The following is a 21,234-nucleotide window of genomic DNA, read 5'->3' on the forward strand; positions in this document are numbered from 1 at the left end:
GGGTAGATTATCACAAAGGCTCTTTCTAGCTATTTTTCTGAAAGATCTACTTTAGTACAAACAAGAATTAATGCAGGGAAGTTCTGTGTTATACAGACATGATGGCCTTCAAATCCAATGGTCTGTTCTAGCTTTTAAATCTATGAATGAACAAAGTTGGGGGTGGAAAAATGAGAAATTAACAGCTTAGCTGCTCTTTGGGGCTGGCGAGTGGGGAATTTCTATTTGAAAATTGTGTGTAAAATCTCGGATTTAAGGAGTTTCTTGTCTTAATGAGAGCATAAACCATACTCTCCATTTGCACTTTGAACTTTCCTTGAATGAAAGAGCTGGAAATCTAATAAGTTTAACTGTACATTAACCTGTTTCAATGCTCATTACATTTTTAATTATCACTAGGTAAATCTCATGGAGAATAGGAAAAGGGGACCCTGCATGAAGAAAGCTCATGAAGAAAGAAGAAGGGAAAAATCAAACATACATAATGGAATTCATCCTCCTGGGATTTGGGGATCGACCTGAACTGCAATATTGCCTCTTTCTGCTGTTTCTAGTGGTTTACATTGTGACCATGGCTGGGAACATCCTCATTGTTGCGCTAGTTGTGGCTGATCGGCACCTTCACACCCCCATGTATTTCTTACTGGGGAACTTGTCCTGCCTGGAGATCTGCTACACCTCCACCATCCTTCCCAGGGTGCTCGCCAGTCTCCTGACTGGGGACAGGACTATATCATTCTGTGGGTGTATTGTGCAATTTTATTTTTTTGGTTTCTTGGCAGCTACAGAATGTTGTCTCCTAGCAGCAATGTCTTATGATCGGTATTTAGCAATACATAAACCACTTCACTATGCAGCCCTTATGAATGGCAGAATCTGCCTCCAGCTAGCAGCTGGATCATGGATGAATGGATTTCTGACAACGACCATAATAACGTGTTTAATGTCACAGTTATATTTCTGTGGCCCCAATGAAATTGACCATTTCCTTTGTGATTTCACCCCAGTGATTAAGCTCTCCTGCAGTGACACCAGCCTGATTAAACTAGCGACTATAATATTCTCTTCCATAGACACCCTGCCCCCATTTCTATTAACCTTGGCATCCTATGTTTGCATTGTCTCCACTATCCTGAAAATTCCTTCCACCACCGGCAGGCAAAAGGCCTTTTCCACCTGTTCCTCTCACCTCATGGTGGTGACAATTTTCTATGGGACTGTAATAATTGTCTACATGTTACCAGACACTAACACACTTAGAGATCTCAACAAAGTCTTCTCTGTCTTCTACACGGTCCTGACTCCCCTGGCCAATCCCCTCATCTACAGCCTGAGGAACAGAGAGGTCAAGGAAGCACTGAGAAAAATAATCAGTAAATATATGGTGCTCCCATAAAATGAGAGTGACTGGTATGGGAATGATTCAATCTGGCTTAACTAGCAAGGGAGTTGGCATCTAGGTTGTCTCCCATTCATGCCAATGGGAGCTTCCTTGAAGACACAGTAAATTTTGGGATGGTGACATTCCTAATTGATATTTGCTACAGCCCTAACCAGAATCATAACTCTCATATGCTCTGAACGGCCATACTGGGTCAGACCAATGGTCCATCTAGCCCATGTCCTATCTTCCAACAGTGGCCAATGCCAGGTGTTTCAAAGAGAATGAACAGAGCAGGACAATTATTGAGTGATCCATCCCCTTTTGTCCAGTCCCAGAATCTGGCAGTCAGAAGTTTAGGGATATCCAGAGCATGGAATTGCATCCCTGGTCACTGAGACTAATAGCCACTGATGGACCTATCCTAAATTAACTTATCTAATTCTTTTTTAAACCCAGGTCCAGTTTGGGGCAGGTTAAAAAAAGAATGAAATAGGTTTCTGGAGAATAAGTCCATCAATGGCTATCAATAACTCTGCATTCCACACAGGGTAATTCAAGATTTTAGTTTTGTGTTTTATCAGCTTTTCTGCTCTGTTTGATTTGGGAAATGTCCACATTTTACATGGCACAAGTCTTGGATTCCTGGGTGTGGGCGTGGCTTGTTATCATATTTTGTCTCTGCTTGGTGTCCTGGATTCCCAAATGCTGCATAATTTTACATGTGGGAAAATTGCACTGGTCTTTCTAAATATATGTTCTATTGCAATGATTAAAAAGTGTAAAAGTTCCTAAACAGATTAATGGCTATCAAAATAAATAAATAAGTGATATAATTATTTTGTTTGTTTGTTTTGTTAGAACATCTCTTTATAACAACAACAAAAGCAACGTCAAGTAAAAATACGAAAAACATCTATGGAGAAAATGCTTTTCAATCCTATATTTGTTGTTCTCTGGAAAATGGGCACTGGCATCTGTGCAGAAATTTCTGAGACAGGGGATTGTCTATATGCTGTCTGTGACCACCTCTGTTCCATGACTGGTGCATCTATTGTACACAAACAAATTACAATGAGAATAAACCCTGACTCCACATTACTGATTTTTCCTCCAATTAAACTGGAAGGACCCAATCTCTGCTACCACTCAGAACAGGAGAGACAATAACATTATTTTATTCTACTTTTCTTTATCTTTTCTTAACATCCTGGAGAGGGTTTTCAGGTCCCATGAGGAATGGATCCATGCTATCAATCTCCTCCTCTCTTAGATTTGCATCTCATTTCTGGCCTAACACCTAGCTGTTGGTTCTGGCATTTCTCGTCATGATGACATTTAATACTATCTACAACATTATGGCCACATTCACTATTCTACTGTTCCATGACTCAGTCTCCAAGTAGTGTCACATCTCCTTTGTTTGTCCTGCCACTGCTCGTTTGTATGCTTAGAGTTCCTGGTGAAACACCTGTACTGGGAACTATGGGCTTATGTTAATTTTGGCTTTCCTCTGTAATAAATAATTAAGGAAGGGGCTTTCAAAGAAGAGGCAGTCTGGAATCCAAATCCCATTGGATGTCAGCAGAGCAAGGCATCCAACTCCTCTGGGACTCTTTGAATATCCCAGGTCATGTCTTTAATATTTATGGGTAGAAAGGATGGACAAGTGTCTAAGCCACTGGGTCTTTCAGCTGCCTCAGTGAAGAATCCCCCTTATACTCACTGTCACTGAAGTTGTTCTTTGGCTCGATGGGTAGAGGAGTCTGTCATTAGGAAATGAGGTCTATCCAGTGGACAGGCATTGCCCAGGGACTCAGGAAATGGGAGATCTGTTCCTGGTTCTGATACAGAATCCATGTGTGGCTTTGGGTAAGTTACCTAGGGAAAAATAAAAGTGGATATGTCCTATTTTCAAAAGAGGCTTTGGACTCGATTCACAAAGGGGTTTAGGTGCCTAAATCTCAGAATCAGTCCCCACTGGGATTCACAAAGCCCCCCACGGCTACGACTGAATGCTGTAGGTGCCTAAATTTGTTTAGCATCCAAGGTTTTGCTGTAGAAAAGCTCTTAAACATCTAGTTTTCTGCCTCTGGGCATGCACACTGCTGCTACACATTAGAAATCTGGATGCCTATACCCCAGAGCAATACACTGGACAGTCTAAAATGAAGACACCTGAAATCAATAGTCAGTTTTGAAAATTGTGGCCTGCATGCTTCTCTTGAAATCAGTGACAAAGGCTAATTGAACAGGAGATGCTGGGCAATTCTATTAGAGGGGTAGTTTGCATGGTGTTGAAGTCTCCCAACACAATGAAGTCTTCTGAACTTTCTCTCTGTGTCAGACATGATCTCTTTCAACTCCTCAGGGAATCCTTTGGTACCTGGGGGTTTATGGATTAGAAGGAAAGTCCATCTGAGGATAACCACTGGGAAAGGAAGAGTGGAAGTCTTGGAGAAGACCACTGGGGGTTTGTTATACTAGTCTGTTTTCCTGGAAGGTGCTCAGATAATACCATGATGGGCACCAAGATAAATGGATGGATGGATGGATGGATAGATAGAGAGATGATGAAGTCAGTGTATGATGAAACATTGCCTGTAAGCCTACAGAAAGGGTTTCTCCCAACAAAAGCGAAATATTCCCGTTGGGACACTAATCCAATTTAATTTAATGGCCACTGTTTTCTCCTAACAGAGAGCGATTCTCTGTAATTATTCCTGCTGTGTATAAACTAGAGCAAATACATTATTAAAAGCAGGGTATAGTGTGAATGAGAGGACTCAGGGAAGATCAGCATTGCTGCTGACGGCTTCTTCATTTATGAAGAAGGATGAAGTCGATAGCCAGGTCTGTTTGTTTTATTTATTTAAAATAATTTATTTAAAATAAATAACTGGGTTGGGGGGGCTATCAAAATGGGGAGTGTTAGCTCTGGCCCCCAAATAGTTGGGATGGTTTATTATGTAAAAGACTCATTCAGCTCAATCGTACAATCTTTAGTATTTGCCTTTAGCTAAATCCTGGAATGTTCATAACCCTCTTGCTCATCCAACCATCTCAGTTTCTTTGTAGAGATCTGGGACCAAATTCAGCACCAAGATAAGTGGATGCCATGGTCATTGACATGAGTGGAAAATTCAGAAATTCTCTGTCTCTCTAATCACATTCCCTTCCCTTGATCTAATATTTTAAAAGACAACGACATTTTTGTGAATACATATTTTTCCATTCTGAATATTTTTTCCTGAATTTATATTGCTAGAGCTAGTTTACCAGGCATAGGATGGATAATGCCATGGGAATGAAACATCCTCTAGTAAATGAGGCTCTTTGTAGAATCTCTATGTCATTTGCTCTAGAAGTTGGAAGGAGTGTAGTAGATAGCTGGAATAGGTGCATAAGTATACTAAAAAATATAAATGTAGGCATGATCAGAGCCCTAGTTTAGATGTGGAGAGTTGAGCTTTGATACCAATTTAACGTTGCTGATCACTGCTTGAGTTAATACATATTTTTTTCAAATATATATGTCTAGTGGGACACCATTGTCAACATTGCAAAGGAAAATCGAAGTGCCACCACAGAATTCATCCTGCTTGGGTTTGGAAACCTCCATGAACTGCAGTTCCTACCCTTCATGACAGTTTTATTTATCTACGTGATTGCTGTCTCTGGGAACATGCTTGTTGTCATCACTGTATTGGCTGATTGCAGCCTTCACACCCCCATGTACTTTTTTCTGGGCAACTTATCCATCTTGGAGATCTGCTACATCTCAACCATTGTCCCAAAGATGCTGAGAACCTTCCTTACAGAGCATGAAGTGATTTCACTCATGGGCTGTATCACACAGTTGTATGTGTTTGGTTCCCTGGGTATTTCTGAGTGTTTGCTCTTATCAGTCATGTCCTTTGACCGGTATTTAGCCATCTGCCATCCGCTAAATTATTCAGCAATAATGAACTTCAGGGCTTGCTTTCTGCTAGCAGCTGGTTCTTGGGCTGCTGGCTTTGCAGTTCCTGTGATAAGCATAGTTATGGTATTCAGGTTGCCTTTCTTTATTTCCAATGACATAGACCATTTCTTCTGCGATTTAATGCCTCTGCTAAAACTGTTGTGCACTGGTGCTTATAAGATTGAGGTTGTAACTTTTACCTTTTCTGCTTTTGTGGTTGTGGTTCCATGTGTACTAACCCTGGTTTCCTACTATAGGATCATATTGACTATCTCTAGGATCCCTTCCACCACAGGGAAGAAAAAAGCCTTCTCCACCTGCTCCTCACACCTCCTTATCGTTAGTATTTTCTATGGGGCCCTCATTATTATCTATGGTTTCCCAATAGGAAATCAGTCACCTGGTCTAAACAAAGTCTTCTCCGTGTTCTACACTGTCCTGACTCCCACAGTCAACCCTCTCATATACAGTCTGAGAAACAAGGAGGTCAAGGATGCCCTGAGAAGGATTGCAATGAAGGCAATCGCTTTCAGAAGTTAAACAGTTATCCCTGATGTCAGATGTTTGGCATGAATTGCATTTCCATTCATTGCTGTCAATGTAGATAGTTGATAAGTTAAAAACGCTGGGCTGTACATGGCATGAGTGCAAACAGGAGCTCTCTGCATTTAGTGCTGATGGTTTGTCACCCTCCTAGGTTGTTTTATAAATTTCAGGCAGAGTCACATGTTATTGGATGGCTATAAAAATAGTTTAAACTAAAAGCAATGTTGATGAAATAATGTTATCCATTACTTCTAGTGGGGAGAGTAAAGTCTCTGGAGGGGGGATGCATGTGTCCGGGCCATGGGTGCCCTGTGGCTGGGCCCTGGAAAGAGGGGTACAAGTATCTGGGGTGGGAGGTGCCCTGCAGCTGGAATCTGGGGGGAGGGTTTGTGGGTGTCTGGACTGGGGGGTGCCCCGCACCTGTGATCTGAGGAGGGGGGGATATGGATATCTGGGCTCTGGGAAGCCTCATGTAGCCCCCTCCAGCAGCCCCCAACTGGAATTGGTTGTTGTAGGGGGTTTCTTTCACTCTCTGCTCCTCGGGGAATCTTTGCTTTGTTGTTGTCTTTTTTGCTGACATACTTGTTGACAGGTATGTTGAAATAAATTAGCTAAGTAATTGAAACTGGAGTGATTATATTGTGTTATTCTGACAAATAAAATATGCAGAAGTTTTAATTTTTTGGTGCAGAATTCCCCCAGGAGTAGCATTTGTCTGCTATTCTGGAAGGTTTGACTCAAAAGCCATAATTATTTGGGTGCTGTCATTTCTAGGTGGTCAGCTTGAGACATTTTAAAGAAGCATGATTCTCAAAAAATAATCAGCACCCAACCTATGCAAATCAGAGCCATTTACATTCAATATTTTTGGCTGGCGTTTTCCAAAGGGTATGAGGGAGTTAGGCACCCAAATCCCATTGAAATTCAGTGGGATTTGGTCTTTCAGATCTGGATTTTTAAAGGAATTTAGGTATCTAGTGGGATTTTCAAAAGCATCTAAACACTTAAAAATCATCTTTTGCAATGAGAGTTAGGTATGGAGGTGCATTGGAATATTCCACTAGCTACCTAAATACCTTTAAAAAATTGTCCCTTAGGCCCTTTGGACATCCCAGCCTTAAAACTGTAGCTTGAAACAGCCATTAGAGCAAAAGAAACACCATGTGGGAGGCACAAAGAACAATGAAACATCCAAAGGCACTTAACAGGTCTTTGTAATTTTGAAAAATCTCACCCTATTTTGATTAAAAGAATACTAACCATTTCTTCTGTCATCTGTCTTGCTTGAGGAATGCCTTTGTTTTATGTATGTACTAACACTGAGCTAATTGTTAGTATTAAATAAATCATTAACATTTTTTCAATAGAGCCATGAAATTGGCCTTCTCCCCTTCCTCCCCATGCTGTAGTGGCTCTAGATGGCATCAGAACAGCATACAAGAAATTTTGCCACATGGAGAATGACACGTTCTCAAAATGGCATCCTCTGCACAGCATGACTTTACATGCACCCTACGTGAGAGGTCTTACTGCATGGACGACACCCTTTGAAGACCTACATGTCTCTCTCCCTCCTGACTGGGGTATTTCCAGGCTGCATAGTCCCCTGCCTGCACTATGTGACTTCCAGCAAGCCAGACTGCCTTATCAGGTCAGCGTGTGGGCTTGGCTTTCTATTCCAAGGCTATGAACAGCTGTAATTGAGAGCAGTTATAAGTCACCATGCGGCAAACACAGTTAAATTATTACAGAGAAAACCTCTTCAAAACAAGAAAAGAACCTACGAGTATGCTAATAAGGTTAGCGGAGATCACCCCAACTCCCTCCTTGGGCTCTGGTCCACGTGAGTCCTTCCAACCCATCCCTAAGGAGCGGGGGGCCCACGGGACAGAAGGTCCTGTCCATTCCTGGATCAGAAATAAGGCCCCGAGTCAGTTTAAACTCAGGCCTGGTCTACACTACGAGTTTAGGTCAAATTTAGCAGAGTTAAATCAAATTAAGCCTGGACACGTCCACACGACAAAGCCCTTTTTTTCAACTTAAAGGGCCCTTTAAACCGGTTTCTTTACTCCACCTCCGAAGAGGGGATTAGCGCTGAAATTGGCCTTTGCGGGTCAGATTTTGGGTAGCGTGGATGGAATTCGATGTTATTGGCCTCCGGAGCTATCCCACAGTGCTTCATTGTGACCACTCTGGACAGCACTCTCAACTCAGATGCACTGACCAGGTAGACAGGAAAAGCCCTGCAAACTTTTGAATTTCATTTCCTGTTTGCCCACTGTGGAGAGCACAGGTGACCATGCAGAGCTCATCAGCACAGGTAACCATGATGGAGTCCCAGGATCGCAAAAGAGCTCCAGCATGGACTGAACGGGAGGTACGGGATCTGCTCGCCATATGGGGAGATGAATCCATGCTAGCTGAACTCTGTAGCAGTAAATGAAATGGCAAAATATTAGAAAAAGTCTCAAAGGCCATGAAGGACAGAGGCCATAACAGGGACGCACAGCAGTGCTGCATGAAAATTAAGGAGCTAAGGCAAGCCTACCACAAAGCCAGAGAGGCAAAAGGAAGGTCCGGGGCAGAGCCATAAACATGCCACTTCTACGCGGAGCTGCATACCATGCTAGGGGGTGCAGCCACCACTACCCCAACCGTGTGCTTTGACTCCATCAATGGAGAATCATGCAACGGGGAAGCGGGTTCGGGGTACGAGGAAGATGATGATGAAGACAATGAAGATAGCTCACAGCAAGAAAGCAGAGAAACCGGTTTCCCCAACAGCCAGGATATGTTTAGCACCCTGGACATGGAACCACTAACCCCCGAACTCACCCAAGGTGTGCTCCCAGACCCTGAGGGCACACAAGGGACCTCTGGTGAGTGTACCTTTGTAAATAGTACACATGGTTTAAAAGCAAGCGTGTTTAATGATTAATGATTAATTTGCCCTGGCAATCGCGGCCAGTACAGCTACTGGAAAAGTCTGTTAACGTGTATGGGGATGGAGGGACATCTCCAGAAAGCTCTCCTTCATGTATTCCCAAAGCCTTTGCAAAAGGTTTCTGGGGAGGGCTGCCTAATCCCGTCTACCATGGTAGGACACTTTACCACGCCAGGCCAGTAGCACGTAGTCTGGAATCATTGCATATCAAAGCATGGCAGCGTATGGTCCCGGGGTTTGCTGGCATGCAGACAACATCCATTCCTTATCTCTCTTTGTTATCCTCAGGAGAGTGATAGCATTCATGGTCATCTGGTTGAAATGGGGTGATTTTATTAAGGGGATATTCAGAGGTGCCCATTCCTGCTCGGCTGAACAGAAATGTTCCCCTCTGTTAGCCACGCGGGGGGGGTGAGGGGGCCGGCCACTCAGCCACTCCACCCCAGATGATTGCCCAAGCATCAGAAGGCTGGCCTTCAATAAGTGTTAAAGTTATAAAGTTTTAAACTGCAATGTGTCCTTTTCCTTCCCTCCTCCCCCACCCTCCCGGGCTACCTTGGCAGTTATCCCCCTAGTTGTGTGATGAATTAATAAATAATGCATGAATGTGAAGTAACAACGACTTTATTGCCTCTGCAAGCGGTGCTCGAAGGGGGGAAGGAAGGGTGGTTAGTTTACAGGGCAGTAGAGTGAACCGGGGGGCGGGGGGGAAAGGGTTCATCAAGGAGGAACAAACAGAATTTTCACACCGTAGCCTGGCCAGTCACAAAACTGGTTTTCAAAGCTTCTCTGATGCGCACCGTGCCCTGCTGTACTCTTCTAACCACCCTGGTGTCTGGCTGCACGTAATCAGCGGCCAGGCCATTTGCCTCAACCTCCCATCCCACCATAAATGTCTCCCCCTTACTCTCACAGATATTGTGGAGCGCACAGCAAGCAGCAATAACAATTGGAATATAGGCTTCGCTGAGGTATATCCGAGTCAGTAAACTGCGCCAGCGTGCTTTTAGACGTCCAAATGCACATTCTACCACCATTCGGCACTTGCTCAGCCTATAGTTGAACAGGTCCTGACTCCTGTCCAGGCTGCCTGTGTACGGCTTCATGAGCCATGGCATTAAGGGGTAGGCTAGGTCCCCAAGGATAACGATAGGCATTTCAACATCCCCAATGGTTATTTTCTGGTCTGGGAAGAAAGTCCCTTCCTCCAGCTTTTGAAACAGGCCAGAGTTCCTGAAGCCGCGAGCATCATGTACCTTTCCCAGCCATCCCATGTTGATGTTAGTGAAACGTCCCTTGTGATCCACCAGGGCTTGCAGTAGCATTGAAAAGTACCCTTTGCGGTTTATGTACTCGGTGGCTTGGTGCTCCGGTGACCAGATAGGGATATGGGTTCCGTCTATGGCCCCACCACAGTTTGGGAATCCCATTGCAGCAAAGCCATCCACTATGACCTGCACATTTCCCAGAGTCACTACCCTTGATATCAGCAGGTCTTTGTTTGCATTGGCTACTTGGATCACAGCAACCCCAACAGTAGATTTGCCCACTCCAAATTGATTCCCGACTAACCGGTAGCTGTCTGGCGTTGCAAGCTTCCACAGGCCTATCACCACTTGCTTCTCAACCATGAGGGCTGCTCTTATCCTGGTATTCTGGTGCTTCAGGTCAGGGGAAAGCAAGTCACAAAGTTCCATGAAAGTGCCCTTAAGCATTGAAAAGTTTTGCAGCCACTGGGAATCGTTCCACACCTGCAACACGATGCGGTCCCACCAGTCTGTGCTTGTTTCCCAGGCCCAGAATCGGCGTTCCACAGCATGAACCTGCCCCATTAACACCGTGATGTGCACATTGCCGGGGCCTGTACTTTGCGAGAAGTCTATGTCCATGTCAATTTCCTCATCACTCTCGTCGCCGCGCTGCAATCACTGCAATTGCCTCCTCACCTGGTTTCGCTTTGGCATGTTCTGATTCTGTATATACTCCAGGACAATGCGCGTGGTGTTCATAGTGTTCATAATTGCCGCGGTGATCTGAGCGGGCTCTATGATCCCAGTGCTATGGCGTCTGGGCTGAAAAAAGGCGCAAAACTATTGTCTGACGGAGGGAGGGTGGGAGGGGGGGCGAGTGACGAGTGACGACATGGGTTATAGGGAATTAAAATCAACAAAGGTGGCTGTGCATCAGGGAGAAACACAAACAACTGTCACACAGAATGGCCCCCCCAAAGATTAAACTCAAAACCCTGGGTTTAGCAGGCCGTTGATTTCACGGAGGGAGAGGGAAGCAAATGAATACAGAACAAATCTGGTCCATCTATTTTTTACCTCTTAAGCTGGCAGCAGACGGTGCAGCATGACTGATAGCCATTGGCATCTTCTGGGTGCTTGGCAGAAGATGCTGTATTATGACTGCTAGCCATCATCATCAAGACGGTTCAATAGGACTGCTGGCAGGACTGAGTCTCCAGGAGACAAAACATGTCTGCCCAGGTGCCTCTGACCGAACTCACTGAGGAGTACGACGACGACAGATACCAGTCGTAATACACCATCCACTGCCAAAAGGCAAGGAGCTGCTGCTGTATAGCAATGCAGCCCCACATCTGCCAGCACCCAGAAGATATATGGTGACGGTGAGCTGAACTGAGTGGGCTCCATGCTTGCCATAGTATGTTGTCTGCACAGGTAACCTAGGTAAAAAGGCGCGAATCGATTGTCTGCCGTTGCTCTGATGGAGGGGGAGGGGCCTGACGACATGTACCCAGAACCCCCGGTGACACTGTTTTTGCATCATCAGGCATTGGGATCTCAACTCAGAATTCCAATGGGCGGAGGAGACTGCGGGAACTGTGGGATAGCTACCCACAGTGCAATGTTCCGGAAGTCAACGCTAGCCTCGGTACTGTGGACGCGGTCCGCCGACTTAATGCATTTAAAGCATTTTATGTGGGGACACACACAATCGACTGTATAAAACCGATTTCTATAAAACCGGCTTCTATAAATTTGACCTAATTTTGTAGTGTAGACATACCCTCAGTCTAGTTCTCCAGAAGTCCTTCCTTTGTCGTTGGCCTCAGGAGAATCCAGTTTGAGCCAGTATATGAGAGCCTCTCCAGGTGGGGGTACCTCACTGGAGGTGTTACAGACTAAGTGAATTTGCCTAAATACCCCCACCCACCTTTTCTTAGTTCCTGGAGGGCTGTAGTCACCCATCTCCATGGAATAACACACAGTCCCTTGTCTACAGTGATACATAAACTTATTGCAGTAAGATCTCCCAATGATATGGTAGGTACTTGCCAGATATGTCACGCCAAGAGTTTATATAGCACCTTGCCTGTTGGGGTTCTGACCATGACTGGGAGTCGTACACACTACAACAGCAATAAAATAACAGTAATACTATAATTCGGTGCCTCACAGTGTAAATTGCAAGACTGAGGCCCAGATGTTTGAAATTATGTGTAAGGGGACTGTTGGCCCCCTACTAAAATTCAGTGGGTTTTTTTGGGTTGGCTAGCTCACAGTACCAAAAGGAAGGGGAAGGGTCGATGGGAAATCAGGACCCTGAGACTGACAGTCCCCCGGAACAATGGGGAGAGGTCAATGCTTCAGTTCAGCCTGATTGACAGGACAGGCAAATTAATGAGGGAGTCAGGAGGCCAGGGGGGTCCCATCCACTGTGTGAGTTGGAATTGCCTGGAACAGAGTGGGGCTGAGCTAAGGAGAGAGCAGGGGGCCTGAGCTGTGCTGCGGAGCAGAGCTGTGCCAGCCAGAGAGAACCAGAGATGCAGCCCAGGAAGCAGGTCAGGGCTGGGAACAGAGTTACAGAAGCAGCCCAGAGAGCAGACCTGTGCTGGGAGGAGAGCTGTAACAAGCGGGCCAGAGAAGCAGCACAGGGAGCTGGAGGCAGAGCAGCAGCTATGCTGAGGCAGAGTGGAGCTGGGGCTGGGGCTGAAGCAGTCCAGAGCTGGGTGCAGTGAGCAGCTGGGGAGAGCGAGGGGCCCAGTGCAGGGAGACACCCCCAGCCGAGTGGCCTTGTAGGCCAGACTTGGAGGGCGTTTGTAACCCCCATGGGGCAGGTCGATGCTGGGAAGAAGGGTCCTGCCACCCAGAGCCCAAGGGCGTGTGGCCACTGCCAGAGCACGTGTCCGACCCGCAACCTCCCTGCAGCAAAGCCAGGGCCAAAAAGGAGGTCTGGGACTTGTGAGGAACAGATTGAGCTTCCCTTACATTCCAGAGATGCTGGTTGTGATGTCCTTGTGCCACAGAGTGGGGTTACCTGTTTTCCTTTAGTCTTTCCTATTTTTTCCTTATTTTTTAAAATTGGTTGCTGTTTAATAAATTGTATTTGCTTTGAACTGTATGTAATGATCAGTGGGTCAGGGAAGCATCCAGTGTAGAGACAGCACCCCGGAGTGGGGACACCCAAGCCCCTGCCCTAAGTGACCGCAGCAAGGTTGAGGGTTGAGCCCCTCAAGAATCCTGGGCCCAGCTTTGTTGGGGTTATGAGGACTCTGCCACATGGGAGATTGGAAGGGGAGTCCTCAAGGTCAGGCAGGGCTCTGGGTAAAGGAAGTGGGAGCGAGGACTCAGATTCTTTCGCTAGCCCATTTCACCGGGGTAGTGTGTAAGCCAGGAAAGTTCCCCACAATAGCAGGACCATTCCCAGACTTACATATGCAGGAGTAGCTGTGCTCAGCATTGAAATGCCTAACTTGTTTTACAGCTTAACTCACATTTTCAGAAAGGATTTTGGCACCTAGGAGCCAAAACCCCACTGATAGTTGATCGGGCCTTGACTCTGAGGTGCCTAAATCCCTTTTAAAATGAGATTTAGGCTCCTAAATCATTTAGATGTTGCAATGCTGAGTGAAACAACACCTAAATACCTTCTAAAATCTTCACCTAAGTTTGGTCTTTTTATTTTATTGTAATTATTTTATTTTATTTTATGTATTTTATTAGTAAAATATCTGAAGGTATATTCATATTTTCATGTGCCCCATCCAAATCCTTTCAGAGGCTGCCATTGACGTCCATGGGATTTGGATGAATCCCTGTCTTCATAGGAAAGTTTTGTGCCTGGGCTGATAAAGTCCCATAAAAATTCAGCCAAACCGTTTGCAGACCACAGAGAAATAGATTGTCCCTCTTGTAGGGAGGTGTAATTTTAGATCTTCATTGCCATTCTGTTTTCCATCAACCATGTCTCCTTAACTTTGACCTCACAAACTCTCCGTGAGATACACTTTGCACTATAATCCCATGTGCTGTGCATGCATCATGGAAAGGTCTTCAGAGACCAAGGCTCGAACAGTCGCCAAGGCAGATAAAAGAGCTCTGCCTATGTTCAAACATCTGGCTTTTGGACTGAATTGAAGAGACACAGCTCTGCTCCCCAGGTAGGTGGGAAAGCAATTTTGTTGCTTTTTCAAATGGGTAAAAGCTTCTCAGTTCTGACTCTATTATTGGGACAATGAGTTTCACTGCTGTCACAATTCAGGGCAACAACAGTTTTGGAAGGGATAGAAAACCTCATGTTTCAGGGATGAAGGCAATCTCTAACTATAGAGACCACTAGAAAGGCAGATTATCTGACATCTGCTTCATGCAGAAAACATCTTGTGCTAGCCTCTGTCAGAGACAGGATACTGGTCTTTCTGAACCTCAGATCTGACCAACCTGGCAATCCCAATGTTTCTAATAGAAATCAGTTAGTATGATTCTCCTCTCACTAGCAGCAGCAGAAATCAGGGGCAGCTTCACACATATCAGATCAGTATCTAGCCACGACTGGGTGGAAGAACAGGTGGCGTGGATGGCTTAAATGGCTGGGATTGTGATATGAGAATCAATCAGTGATTCAAGTGCATGTCACGTCAATCTATTCATTTAACTCTGTTATCATCACTCAGGGATTTGGTGGCCATTGTGAGTAAGAGGGCACCTGATACTATTCAGATGCAATATCAGATGGCTCAGGTGTATCAACACTTACAACTCAAAATCTGTGGAACTGATGGCATTGGACATATGCTTATGAATTACTTTCTTGATGAAAAAAATAATTTCAGAATTTTTATTTCTGAAAGGGATCATTCAACAAGTTGCTTGGAAAAGTTTGCACCACTTGGCACTTGTTTATATTTGAACAATGTTGCACCTAGCCGATCCTTATCAAAGCAGTGTGACTGGCCATCCCAGAGTCTTACAGACCAGTGACACTGTTCAATACCAGCACACTAATTAAAGCAATAATGAGAGAGAGAAAGAGAGTTCTAGAACACTGAGAAGAATGGCGCTTGATAGGAAGAAGTATGTATGGCTTCTATAACATCATAATGCACCTCAACACTTAGCAGAGTGTGTGTGTGTAAGAAAGAGAGAGAGTCAAGCAAGAGATGGACAGGAGTACATCAAATTTATTTGGGTTGCCAAAACAGACTTGATAAAGCCACTTGCCAGAAGCTGTGAAGGAAGCTGCATAGTATGTTGGTTAGTGTTCTGCCCTGGATTGAAATGGCAAAAGGTTAGCAGGTTATATTTAATAGTGTTTTGCACCCATATAAATGAGAAGGGGAAACAGCCCCACTGATTCCAGTAGAGTTATTCCTGATGTATGTGTGGATGTGTGAGAGAAGAGCGAACCCCGTTAAAGAGAGCAAAGCCTGCGGCAAGTATTTTCAGAGATTAGGCACCCAATTCCTGTTCGATTGCTTTGAAAATCCCAGTCAAATCGGTGTTATTTGCAGAATGTTCTTGTCTTTAAGACAAGGGCACTGAGGAGACAAAGATAACAAATGATCTTGTCAATCTGATTTGATTGACAAAGAAATGTAAATTTTGGGAAATTATCTCTGGATTTGCTTTTTCCATTTAATATTTTGTTGTGAGGGGGAAAGCAACCTACAGAAAACCATATTTTTTTTAGTATTGATGTCAGTCCCACCAGTTCATTCCAGAGTAACTCTTGAGTCCTCAGCATGGGGCAAGGCATTACTTCGGCTGATATCAGTTGAAAAGCGAAGCAAATCTGCCCTGCTAAAGAAAAGATCATCTCTTTAAAAAGAACTCACTGTTGCTCAATGGCACGAGAACGTCCAGGCATGAAATCTCCTGAATCTATCTATCTATCTATCTATCTATCTATCTATCTATCTATCTATCTATCTATCTATCTATCTATCTATCACTATAAGTCTAACATACGATACGCGTCTGTGACTGAACAATACAGTCCCTTTGTGCCATCTTCTTTCTCCAGATACACATAATCTCAGCCCTTTATCAATGCTTAGCAGAGGCAGACATTTACTATGGGACAGGAAACACTGATTAGTCCCTGTTAAAACAGCATGGGGAATGACCATTCTGAGCATCTTTGGAACCTATTCTGTGCCTATTTTTAGCTTAATCAGCAAAGACTGCTCTTTCTATCACTTGCCTGGAAACTTGCAGGGTTTCTGCAGTCTGAGTTCTTTATGGGCAGTTCGTGCCATCATGCTATTAATGTGCACTTTCCTTTGAAATCTCTGACAGTGAGCGGTACAGGGGATCAAATACTAGACTATTTTTATTATTTGTATGATTAGTGCACATAGGAGGTGTTGTATTAATTTAGATGTAATATGGGCCAAAAATGTTCCCTTGACCCATTCACTGTCCAATATTAAACAGTTTTAAACAAGCTCTGGGGTTTGGTAATACAGAGACCTCACCCTGCTTAGTCCCATGGAAAACACACCATTAAAAATCCTTTAAACCTTTTTTAAGATACAGAAGATAAGAACATAAGAACGGCCATACTGGGTCAGACCAAAGGTCTATCTCGCTCAGTATCCTGTCTTCTGACAGTGGCTATTGCCAGGTGCCCTGGAGGGAATGAAGAAAATGGACAATCATCAAGTGGTCCATCCTCTGTCACCCATTCCCAGCTTCCTGCAAACAGAGGCTAGGGACACCATCTCTGCCCATCCTGGCTAATAGTCATTGATGGACCTATCCTCCATGAACTTATCTAGTTCTTTTTTGAACCCTGTTATAGTCTTGGCCTTCACAACATCCACTGGCAAAGAGTTCCACAGGTTACCTGTACATTATGTGAAGAAATGAAGGAAAAACATTGAAAGCATTTGACATCTGAAGAATTAAATAAGCTTTTATTTTAGCAAAATCCCTTGTTTCCTTTCCCTTTAGCTGGAAAAAACATTTAGAAGGGGAAAAAACTCCCTTCTTTAGTGGTATCTCAGATGGTATCAAAGATGGCAATAATTGTCCATTTAGGGAAAGCACAAGAAGTTTGTGGAGAAGTGCTGGTAAGTGTTGTTGTTGCAGTCTGAACCCATTTCCTAGAAGACAAAGCAAGATACAAATACACACGAGGGGAAAAAGAAGAACAGATAAGATCGGAAATGCAGATTCTGTCTCTGGTGACTTTTACAGGCAATCTCACTGCTGAAAAAACACAGGCACAGCACACAGTCTTATCAGCCACTCCGACCAGCAACTGGTAAACTTGTACCAACATCAGGCTGTTTAGGGCATTGCTTTTAGCTGCCTCTTTCTGGTCACAGGTGTACAGCAGTGTTGCAAAATAGCCAGTCTTGGCTGGCCAAGCCAGACAATTCTTAGATAGAAGGAAAAAGGAGAAGGACAGGAAAGAGAAGAAATAAGGTGGAGAAGGGAAAAGACACAAGGTGGTTGGAGAGACAGACAGAGTCTCACATCCCAGCTGGTATTCAGGATTTAGCAGAAGCTGGTGGAGGTGGCCATGTTATCTGGGCGTCTCTCTCTCTGGCATGGTCTGCTCAGTACATGTCTCGGGATTAGGATCACGATGGCCCAGGATCCTAGGAGACAATGGGGATGGCAGCCAGGATGGTGAAGCTCTCTCCAGCAGCCAATTTTTCTCCCAAAGCTTCTTTCTTTAAGGACCCCAAAGGGAGTGATGGGCAGAATAGCCCATCCCCTCATTATTTTGTCCTCCAATTAGGCCTAGTTTCCAAAACTCCCATTTTGGTTAATTGATTTCCAGTCCACATTTTCTTGTTTACCAGGCATGATTTTAACACAGTCCTTGAATTATATTGGAAGGCCTTTTTGTTTGAATTAATTCTCTCTCTGTCTGTCTCACTTTTGTACCTTTTCCCATCGACATTTCTTGTTATCGGTCATTGTGACACTTTATAAATTGTTATCCATTCCCACATTGTTAGGCTCACAGTCAGGGTAAATGTGTAGGTTCAGTTATCGCAACAGAGCTGGGTCATGGAGCTAGACATGCTGCACAAACACAGAACAAAAAGACAGTAGATCACTAGGCTGATCCGATCAGGCAGTTCTTGGGTTCCTATGTAGTACAATGTTCTTCAAACCCAGTTCTGTCCTGAGTTACACCTTTGGAGACCCACCACCTTCATTGTGGCTGCAGGGATGAAAATGATTGGCCCTGTAAGTAGTCCTTGTTAAGCAAACCTTCCTGTCCCCCTCTCCCAAGCCTGAATATGGAAGATTTTACCGCACTGTGTGGAAGATGTGATGGTGGAGAAGTTGGAACCTTTTGCGGTAGTGAGGTTGGGGGTGGAATTTGGGGAAGCGAGGGCTGGAAGGCTGGTCTCCCCATCAGCAGAGAGGTAAGCATATGGTGCATTATCTGTGGTGCACAGTGGTCCTGCCAGCAATGACTTGTGGAGGAGTAGCGGGCATGAACTGCCATGTCAGGTCCGTTTTTGGTTTCCTTGCTATGCAGGTTGTGCATCAGAAATGTGCTGCATGCAGCATCCTGAACTGACACACAATGGATGCTGAGGTTTCCAAAGCCATCTAAGGGGCTGGGGGCACCATTTCCTATCCAAATGGATGGCAACGAGGCATCTGCCACTCTTAGGCAGGTTTGAAAATCCCAGGTGCAGAGTGTTTGTGCCTCAATTACACTGCCCATGCAGTGAGGACCACTGATAGACCCAGCTGGCCTCATGTTGGGCCTGACGGTGCTCTTGCTTCATGCCTTTCTGTAACTGAGGAACAGAGGCTTGTCCTCTGAGGAAGCTGAAGCGGTAAAGTGCTGGTGATAAGAGGATGGGTGGCATAGTGAGTATGGGTCTTTGGAAACCCCTCATTCAATTCCTTCCTCTGTCACAGGCCCCTTGGTCAAGTCACTTAGTCTCTCTCTGCCTTGGTTCCTTATCTGTAAAGAGGGGTAATTAATGCATCCATGTATGAAAGGGATTTGAGGGGGATAAATGTATTACAGGTTGTTAGATGCCGTTGTGATCGAGTAATGTAAGTGCATTAGATAGCTAAGAAATGCCACTTTCACACTCATGTAGTCATGAATTAAGTTGGCACCCTAAAAAATGTGTTGCAATTTCATTGGGTTTCACAGAAGCGAAAGTGGCTCTGACTATTAATACCTGATTTTGCTGTCAGGCACTTCAGTGTAAATCCAGAATAACTCAATTGACTTTGAGAGAGGAGATAACTCAAAACATTGGGGGCAAATTCTCCTCTCAGAAACCCTAGTATAAATCCAGAGTCATAGCCAAATTAACAAAAACTTAAGTCCTTCTCACCCACAGATCTCACAGCACTTTAGGTTGAAGTTCAGTACCATTACCTCCATTTTATAGGTGGATAAACTGAGGTATAGAGAGGGGAAGGACTTCCCCTAGGTCGTGCAACAGGCCACTACCAAAGCTGGGGATAAAACCCAGTAGAGCATTTTGTTCACTTGTGCACACTATCCTCTGGCTTAATTCCAAGATAGGACCCTGGCCTTTTGGGCCCAATTCTGTTCTCATTTAACCTGGTGTCAATCCAGAGTGACTCAGTGGAATTCTGCTGGCACAACTAAGATCAGAGTCTGGCCCCCAGCATTAAGACATGGAGATACTAGGACCAGCAGTGGAGGTTCCCAGCCCCTCTGTGATATTTCCCTTTCTCCTTTCCCCCCCGTCAGATCCCAAGTATGGGCAGTGGAAACAGCACCATGGTGACGGAGTTCATCCTTCTGGGCTTCATATCAAGCCCAGAGCTGCAAGCCCTGCTCTTCGCGCTTTTCTTGGTCAGCTACGTCACTGTTCTGCTGGGGAACGCCGGCCTCCTGCTGGTCATCTACCTCGACGCTCGCCTGCACACCCCCATGTACCTCTTCCTCAGGCACCTGTCCTTCGTGGACCTCTGCTACTCCTCTGCCATCGTCCCCAAGGCTCTGAACAGCTTTGTGACAGGAGATGGGACCATCTCCTTTCTGGGGTGTGCGGTGCAGTTCTGTGTCTTCGGCGGCATGCTGACCACTGAGTGCTGCCTGCTGGCCGTCATGGCCTACGACCGCTTTGTGGCCGTCTGCAAGCCGCTGCTCTACACGGTCACCATGTCTGATGGGGTTTGCACCGGGCTCCTGGCCTGCTCCTATGCCAGCGGCTTCCTGAACTCCTTAATCCAAACCCTCTGCACATTCAGCTTGCCCTTCTGCGGGGCCAACCAGGTCGACCATTTCTTCTGTGACATCACACCCCTGGTGAAGCTCTCCTGCACCGAGACCCGGAGCAATGAGACCATCATCCTGGCCTCGGCCTGCGTCATCGGTGTAAGCAGCTTCCTGACCACGCTGATCTCTTACCTGTATATCTTCATGGCCATCCTCAGGATCCCCTCCCTTCAGGGCAGGCGCAAGACCTTCTCCACCTGCACCTCTCACCTCACAGCCGTCTCCATCTTCTTTGGGACTCTGATCTTCATGTACTTGCGGCCCAAGCCAAGTTATTCTGCTCAGCAGGACAAAGCTGTCTCTGTGCTGTACACCCTAGTGATTCCCATGGTGAACCCCATGATCTACAGCCTGAGGAATAAGGAAGTTAAAGAGGCATTGAGGAGAAGGCTTCCTGTCACAGTCAGTGATTGGCATCTTCCCACCCTTCCCTCCCCAAAGAACCCGGCCTAAGCAGAGCTTTCTATAACACATAGGGGGAGAAGAGCCAAAGATTTGATGACATTCACAAGGGGCTTTGCTAATGATAATCTATCAAAGGTGAGCAGCAATTTTCAATGGACCCAAGGGAGCTAGGTGCTCAAATCCATTCATATGCAATGAGAGTCAAATGCCTTTCTCTCTTTGGCCTGATCTACACTGGCGGGGGGAGGCAATCGATCTAAGATACGCAACTTCAGCTATGAGAATAGCGTAGCTGAAGTTGACATATCTTAGATCGACTTAGAATCACTTACTTCGCGTCCTCGCTGCGCGGAATCGATGGCCACCGCTCCCCCGTCGACTCCACTTCCGCCTCTCGCCATGGTGGAGTTCCGGAGTCGACGGCAGAGAGATCTGGGATCGATTTATCCACATCTACACTAGATGCGATAATTGATCCCCGATAGATCGATCACTACCCAC

At 45.3% G+C, this 21,234-nt stretch overlaps 3 protein-coding genes across 3 annotated transcripts; all 3 read left to right on the forward strand.

Annotated features, from left to right (window-relative positions):
• The first annotated feature begins 448 nt into the window (after positions 1–448).
• On the forward strand, positions 449–1,396 carry LOC117886109 (olfactory receptor 1020-like). The gene has a single exon (XM_034787748.1). It carries the CDS (start codon positions 449–451, stop codon positions 1,394–1,396), a length of 948 nt encoding a protein of 315 aa, XP_034643639.1.
• A 2,507-nt stretch (positions 1,397–3,903) lies between these two features.
• On the forward strand, positions 3,904–5,882 carry LOC117886110 (olfactory receptor 10A2-like). Its single transcript, XM_034787749.1, has 2 exons — positions 3,904–3,984; positions 4,923–5,882. The coding sequence occupies exons 1-2, from the start codon at positions 3,904–3,906 to the stop codon at positions 5,880–5,882; spliced, it is 1,041 nt and encodes a 346-aa protein (XP_034643640.1).
• Positions 5,883–19,806: 13,924 nt separating this feature from the next.
• Positions 19,807–20,781, forward strand: LOC117886111 (olfactory receptor 1052-like). Its single transcript, XM_034787750.1, has one exon. It carries the CDS (start codon positions 19,807–19,809, stop codon positions 20,779–20,781), a length of 975 nt encoding a protein of 324 aa, XP_034643641.1.
• Positions 20,782–21,234: the final 453 nt, after the last annotated feature.

The sequence above is a fragment of the Trachemys scripta genome, chromosome 12 (genome assembly GCF_013100865.1).
Source record: "Trachemys scripta elegans isolate TJP31775 chromosome 12, CAS_Tse_1.0, whole genome shotgun sequence".
NCBI classification, from domain to species: Eukaryota; Metazoa; Chordata; order Testudines; family Emydidae; genus Trachemys; species Trachemys scripta.